This window comes from Nannospalax galili, unplaced genomic scaffold, assembly GCF_000622305.1.
Source record: "Nannospalax galili isolate Female #2095 unplaced genomic scaffold, S.galili_v1.0 scaffold281, whole genome shotgun sequence".
Taxonomy (NCBI): domain Eukaryota; kingdom Metazoa; phylum Chordata; class Mammalia; order Rodentia; family Spalacidae; genus Nannospalax; species Nannospalax galili.
The window spans coordinates 361,317-369,214 of NW_008349068.1; the positions used below are offsets into that span (position 1 = coordinate 361,317).

The 7,898-nt window shown below is 38.0% G+C and overlaps 1 protein-coding gene across 4 annotated transcripts in view; it reads left to right on the forward strand.

Annotated features, from left to right (window-relative positions):
* LOC103744423 (cytochrome P450 20A1) overlaps positions 1-7,898 on the forward strand; it is a 62,263-nt gene that overhangs the window by 41,616 nt on the left and 12,749 nt on the right. For 3 of the 4 annotated variants that reach the window (XM_008846158.3, XM_029569932.1, XM_029569933.1), the window contains 3 exons: positions 2,702-2,817; positions 4,535-4,589; positions 6,355-6,475. In XM_008846158.3, the coding sequence (XP_008844380.1) occupies positions 2,702-2,817; positions 4,535-4,589; positions 6,355-6,475 (292 nt within the window). The remainder of the gene's footprint in view (positions 1-2,701; positions 2,818-4,534; positions 4,590-6,354; positions 6,476-7,898) is intronic. The other variant, XM_008846159.3, reaches the window with a different exon arrangement.

Sequence of the window (7,898 nt, forward strand, 5' to 3'; positions counted from 1 at the left end):
AAACTGTGTATTTTAATAATGAAATGGAGATCATTTTTAAAGGTTAAAACCTCATTTAATTTTTTGTCTTAAAGGGTTTATACTGAGTACAATATTGCATAACTGTATTAATTCAACTGTAAACCTAAAAATTTACAGCCAGTTTTGAAACAGATGCATCTTAGCTCTGGAAATTTTTATTGCATATGTCAATGCTGTTTTCATGATATGCTTCTTCTAATTATGTGGTTATTAAATAAATAATTTCTTAAAAGTCACAAATGAAAAAACTTCAAAGAGCCTGGAGAGATGGCTCAGCAGTTAACACGCTAGTGGTTCTTGCAGAAGACCTGGGTTCAAATCCCAGTACCCACATGGCAGCTAACAACTGTTGGTAAGTCCAGTCCCTGGGGATCCAATAGTCTCTTCTGACCTCTGCAGGCATTGTATGACCTGGGTGCACTTACCTACATGCAGGCAGTACATACATACACATAAAATAAAAACTAAAAATTAAAAAAATAGGGGCCTGGTGTGGTGGCGCATGCCTTTAATCCTAGCACTTGGGAGGCAGAGGCAGGTGGATCTTTGTGAGTTCAAGACCATCCTGGTCTACACAGTGAGTTCCAGGACAGCTGGAGCTACAGGGAGACCCTGTCTCAAAAACACACACGCACACAAAAAGCTTAATTTTCTTTAAAAGAAAAAAATCTTCAGCTGGGCATGGTGGTGCACGCCTGTAGTCCCAGTATTTGGGAGGCAGAGGCTGGTGGATCTCTGTGAGTTCAAGTCCAGCGTGGCCTACATAGTCAGTTCCAGGACAGCTGGGGCTACAGGAAAACCCTGTCTCAAAAAGACACCCCCTACAAAAAACTTCAGAAAACTGTATACCTAAAACATGCAATTTATTGTGTCAAGTATATGTGAATAAAAACGTCAAACAAACAAAAAATTCTTGCCCTTGTGCCACCTTATTGGAATCAGAACACAATGACCCAAAACAGTAAACCTATTAATAGAGTGTGAAAAGAGAAAACTGCTATGGAGTAAAATAAGACAGGCAGGGGTATAGAATGAAGGGTGGAGAGGGTGATAAGAGATGGGGAACCCAGTCAGGCAGACCATGTGCATACCTGGATGCCCAAAGGAGAGTATTCCATGTAGAGATAACTGCGAAGTCTTGAGGTGGAATGATTCCTGGTGTATTTGAGACTAGTATGGCTACATTGACACAGATTACAAGATAAGCAGATGGAGATGAGGTCAGAAAGACTGGAGAGAGGTGCAGAGTTTGTATGACTTACAAGCATGTGACTAGGTTGCTACTATGACATAGGAAGTCAGTAGGCGGTTTGAGCTGTTGTGATCTAAGTTATATATTTTTTCAAATCACTGCCTCTGATAGGCAAAGGTCCCAGAGCAGAAGCAGGGGGAGTGATTTGGGAGCTCTTAAAATGAAGCAAGAGAGTACAACTTGAACAGGGGTTGGGGGAGTTGGATGTGGGTGGGGACATAAAGAGCAGCAACAAGAAAGGAGTTAGAGGATAATTCTGTATTTTGAAGACAGAACCATCAACATTAGCTATGAAATATAAAAGAGTATATAATAGTGTTTTTGGCCAGAGTAAGTAAAAAATATTACTAAATAAGATGAGAAAGACTGGGAAGATGCATGTTTTCTGAAATGAGTTCAGTATGTTGGATATGTTTTACATGCTTTGACATCTAAGTAGATTTGTTGAATTTATTGTTAAATATATGAATCTGAAGTTTGGAAGAAAGAGAACCTGACTACCAATAAAATTTTGAAAGTGTTTTATAGAGATAGGTAGGTAGGTATGTAGGTAGGTAGGTAGGTAGATAGGTTTAAAATCTTTTTTTTTTTTTTTTTTTTTTTTTAACAGGGTCTCCCTGTAGCCCCAGCTCTCCTGGAACTGACTATGTAGACCAGGCTGTCCTCCAACTCACAGAGATCTGCCTGCCTCTGCCTCCTGAGTGCTGGAATTAAAGGCCTGTGCCACCACTCCCGGCTCATAGATTTAAAATCTTGAGAACAGAGATCAAGACCCTGTCGAGGATAGAGAGAAGCAAAGAGAAGCATTTAGGTCCTGTAGGTTGGGGGAGAGAGGAGAGAAAGAGATACAAAGAGAAGCATCTAGGTCCTAGAAGCAATATTTTCTGGAGAGTAAGGAAATGGCATAATGGGTTAACTCAGATAAGGGCAGAAATAAATCTTGAAATAGTTTTAGTGACCATTAGTTGTCAGTTATTTATGCCTTTTAGGTTTCAGAATCTACCTTTTTGGTTATTTCATATTTCTGTTTCTCAGTCAGCAGTACTTGAGTTGAGAGAAGCAATGGACTTAAGACAGAATTTGAAAGGTGGATTAGTATTTGTAGCCTCTTGTGTTTTTGGAGGCCAAATGATATTGGCATGGTTTTATTTTTTCACCTGGATACTAGTGATATGGGTGTTTGCTTTAAAATCAATCACTACTTGAGCTGTACTTATGTGTTTTGGGCACTTTTTACTATGTATCTTAAATTTAGCAACAAGATGGAAAAAAAGAAACAAATTTAAATATAAATTAGCTTTTTAATTTGTTGGTTACTATCTTCAGAGGTTTTGTTCCCCATACAACATTGCACAGAATTACTTTTAGAAAGTTTAATCTCCATGAATACTTGTATTCTAAAGTTCTTTCCAAATTTTCTTCTTTAAGCCCTTATGCAGTTGGAATCTATTTTAAAGAAAATCATAAAGGAACGAAAAGGAAGGAACTTCAGTGAACATATTTTCATTGACTCCTTAGTGCAAGGAGATCTTACTGAGCAACAGGTGATGAAATTATTAAATGTTGGGGCTGGGTGGCTAAGAGCACCGGCTGCTCTTGCAGAGGACCTGGGTTCGGTTCCCAGCACCCACGTGGAAGCTAATAACCTTTCATAACTCCAGTTCCAGGAGATCCGATGACACCCTCTTTTGGCCCCTATGGGCATTGCACAATATGAGTGTACTTACATACATGCAGGCAACACACTCATACACATAAAATAAAAATAAATGAAAATTTTTTAATTAAATGTTTATGAAATAAAAAAATCACACATATGTTTGGTGTGGTGGTGGTGGTGTATTCTTTTAATCCCAGAACTCGAGAGTTAGAGCAGGCAGGTCTCCATGAATTTGAGCGAGTTCTAGGACAGCCAATACTACATAGTGAGACCCTATCGCAAAACAAACAATAACAAAAAATCCCATTGTAGAGTTTCTTTCCTTCACTGTAGTCTACATGGCCTCTGAGAATTAAGTGACTTCTCTTTTATTATATCATAAGTAGCTCAGGTAGTTAGTCGCCTGCTGGCTAGCACTTTGAAGTAGCTATATATCATTTAAAATTTGGATAAGCAAATATTAAGCCAAAATTCTCTCATCATACAGGAGGAAAAGAACCTGTGTAGGCTTTAATGGACTAAGCCTTCTGCCTGCCTGACCAAGTCTGGCAACAGGGCTTTGTTTCCAGTGCTTGTCTGGTACACCAGCATGATACAGTGGTATTGTCAGGCAAAGGTCAGGAATGGAGTCTTTGCCACACCACTTCATCGAAAGAATTCCAGCACGGCACATTTGGTAGGCAGAAATGGGTTTCTGGGTGTATGTGTATGTAGAAATGGAATCAAGTTCCAAGGACAGTGGCAGGCACGTCTCTCCTGTTCCTAAGGCTTTGTTGTTGTACCAGGCCAAGTCTGAAAAACAGGACTTTTCATGATTTGTTGGTTAAAGTATAATATGTAAGTTACTAACAAGGGGCTGGACAGATGGCTTCGCAGTTAAAGAGTGCTTACTGCTTTTCCAGAGGACCCAAGTTTGATTCCCAGCACCCATATCAGGTGGCTCACAATAGTCTGTAACTCCAATTCCAGGGGCATCTGATGCATTACACTTATGTGCACATCTCCCCACACTGACGAACACACATATACATAATTTTTAGCAATAATAATATTTTTTTTAAAAAGATTGCGTGGTGGTGCACACCTTTAACCCCAGCACTCTGGAGGTAGAGGTAGGCAGAGCTCTGTGAGTTCAAGGCCAGCCTGGTCTACATAGTGAGTTCCAGGACAGCTGGGGCTACAGGGAGACCCTGTCTCAAAAAGACCAAAAGAAAAAAAAAAAAGATTGCTAACAAATAAGTATCTGTTGCGTCAAGAAGGCAGTGCAAGGTAGGCTTCACAGACGATGGGTGGGAGGGAGATAGGAAGGGTGGGAGGTGGGAGTAACTGGAATGCATCGTATACATGTATGAAATTTTCAGAGAACACATTTAATTAAAAAAAAAGAAAAGGTGAGGTAAAACTAACACATTTTTTTAAAGGCAGTGGAGTGTTTAATTGATTCTCACATTATGCAGATTTTGTTTTTAGTGAAGACACAGTAAAGAAGTATATTTTCACCCTCTTTTTGTTAACCCTAATTTTATACTCTAAATTATTTTGTAAGGCTTAATAAAGGCCATCTTATATTTCATGGTTTCTAAACCTAGTTTTGTTTGTAGATCTTAGAAGACAGTATGATATTTTCTCTGGCTGGTTGTATAATAACTGCAAAGTGTAAGTATAAATTGATTTCTTTTTTAGATGGATTACAAATATATAATGATAAATCTATTCTAAAAGAAAAAGTACTTCAAGACCTCTTTATAGTTTCCCTTCTTTGCTTTTTATTCTTGTTAAAAAGCCTGATTTACACAGGTGTCTTTTTTCCCCCAAGTATTTGATTCCAACTCTGAAAATTGCCATAAATTTCTTAACACATTTTATGGATTGTGAATTCTAGTTAGTCTTTCAAATGAACTGCTATTAACACCATCCCAGGTGAGCAATGACCCTTTCCTTTTCTTACTGCTGCTCCTCCTCCCTTTGGTACTGGGGGCTAAATCCAAGTCCTCATGCATGCTGGGTAAACCTCCTGCCACTGAGTAACGACCCCAGCTTCTCCGCTGCTGCTTTTTCTTGATTCCAGGCTGGCAAATGTAGGCCACAGTAACCATGATTTGAAAGATCTTTTCTCATGGAATTGAAGATGATTTCTATTTAAAATTCTAAAATGTGGGGTTGGAGAGGCAGCTCAGTGGTAAAGAGCACTGGCCGGTCTTGCAGAGTACATAAATTCCATTCCCAGCACCCATATGGTGGCTCACAGTTGTCTGTAACTTCAGTTTCAAGGGATCTGATGCCCTCTTCTGGCATCTGCATGCATGCATGCACACAGATACAGACATAGACATAGACACACACACACACACACACAGAAATTTAAAAAATAAATTCTAAAATGTGTGATCCTAACTGGTTTGTAGATTAGTGGAGTACCATTTATTAATCAGTAGTTACAAAATATCCATAGACATAAAAATATATAAGATTAAAATGCATCCAGGAAGTATGAGAATACCAGTGTAAAATATAGAAAAATTCATGTTTGCTTTAAGGACTTCTGCTTATGGAAATTTTTTTAAGGATGGTAAATACAAATGCCCCACAAATTTCTTTGACATCTAGATAAGTCTAGATTAAATGAAATTTATGCAGACATTTCAAAAACATTAACTTTGGGTGCTATACGTATGGCTCAGTGTTACAACACTTGTCTTGCATGCACAAGACCCTTGGTTTGATCCCCATCACTGTCAGATAAATAAAATTAAAAATTAACTTTGAGTTAGTCCTTAGCCTAGAAAAAAAGATAATTGATAAATAGAGTCAAAAATTACTGTAAGCTTATTACAACATCTGGCATAGAAAAATAGAGCTGTAGATAATGTTAACTCAAGCATAAAAGAAAGATCATATATATTGGAATGGTTCTTAATTTAAATATTGTTATACACCATGGATTCCTGAAGGAAGCTAATAAACTTTATTTCCTGTTTTATGTGCATTATGCAATTTTCTCACATTTCTATTTCTTCTGTAAAAATAATCCAAAGACCATTCTAAAACAAAACCAAGCCACGAGCCAGTGATCTTCTAGTTTGGATGTTCATCAGAGAATTGTGATGATTGCTCCCTTATGTATGGGTTTGTTATTTACCTTAGGTGAAATGCTCTAAGTGGGTAAGTTACTTGCCAGTTTTTAGAAAGCATCCAGAGTATACTACATATTTTGGCAACCTTGTATAAATATTCATGCTCTATTCAAAGAAATATAGATCTTGTAAAGAATTTTGTTTTACTTTTTGATAATGTTTATGTATCATCTCTATCAGGAAAAAAAAAATTTACAGCCCAAGGCATTAGTTGTGTTTTTTTCTTATTTTATGCCAAAAAATATGAAGTAGTTCATTTCATTTTTACTAACAAATTTTTCACCTAGTGTGTACCTGGGCAATCTGTTTTCTGACAACCTCTGAAGAAGTTCAAAAGAAGTTCTACAAGGAGATAGACCAAGTTATTGGGAAGGGTCCTATTACTTCAGAGAAAATAGAGCAACTCAGGTAAGAAAACAATAAAAGGAAAAGATCATTAAAAGGCAGGTTTGAGCACGCCTTTAATCCCAGCACTTGGGAGACAGAGGCAGGTGGATCTCTGTGAGTTCAAGCCCAGCCTGGTCTACATAACAAGTTCCAGGTCAGCTGAAGCTACAGGGAGACACTCCCTCCAAAAAAAAAAAAAAAAAAAAAAGGCAAGTTTGAAGTTTGAGCTGGTTTATCTAACTTAAAGCTTATGACAGTATATAGGAAAAGGAAAGAGATATCTTTTATGGAACTAAATGTTTGCATCAATTTTTTTTGTTTTGGTTTTTCTATTTAAAAATTTTATTAGTGTGTGTATATATGAATATATGTGCACATATGTATGTGGGTGCCCATAGAGGCCAGAAGAGGGTATCAGATCCCTTGCACCACCTGACATGGGTGCTGGAATCCAAATTCCAATCCTCATGACTGAGCAGCAAGCATTCTTTACTGATTTCACCAGCCATTGTTGCTGTTTTTTGAGGAAGGGTCTTGCTGTGTACCTAGGCTGGCCTCAAACTTGTAATCCTCCTACCTGAGCTTCCTGAGTGCTGTGATTACAGGTGTGCATCACCATACCCAGTTACATACAGATTGTCTGTCTGTCTGTCTCTATCTATCATCATCTATCTATAATCTATTTATATTTGGTCTTCTTTTTGATATAAGGCCTCTCTATAGCCACAGCTGGCCTAGTACTCGCTATGTAGTTCAGGCTGGCCTTGATTTCACAAAGATCTGCTTCTGCTTGCCTCTGCTTGTATTAAAGGTGTGAGCCACCATGGCTGGCCCTACATACAGATTTTAATGGATAATTTAATCTGCTGTTTTAAAACCATAAAGTGATTCTGGGAAACTTTTTAATTAGCCTGTATAAAATAGTACCAGTGGGGATGGGGCCATGGCTCAGCGTGTAAAAGTACTAGCTAGGAAATCCCTATGACCTGAGTTTAAGAACAAAAGCCAGATGCAGGGGCTGGTAAGATGGCTCAATGAGTAAAAGGCCCTTGCTGCCAAGCCTGATAAGCTGAATTCAGTCCCTGAGACCCACAAGCAGAAAGAGAAATGACTCCCACAAGTTTTACACACACACACACACACACACACACACACACACACACACACAGCACCTGCTTTTATTTTTTAGCCTTTTTGTTCTTTCTACTTTCCCTGTCCTGCCAGCTTGATTCTGACTTCCTTGGATAATGCACATCTAGTTCACTGCTGTAGCTCAGTATCCAGCATTTTGCCTCAAATGTAGTAGGTGATAAATACTTGTTCGAAAGGAAAAGTAGATATTTCCTATTTTGATACTAGAAATATTTCTGTGCTTATTACTATGCTTAAATTTTTGTCACTATTTTCAATTATTTTTGTATATTTACTTTTTTTTTTTTTGGTC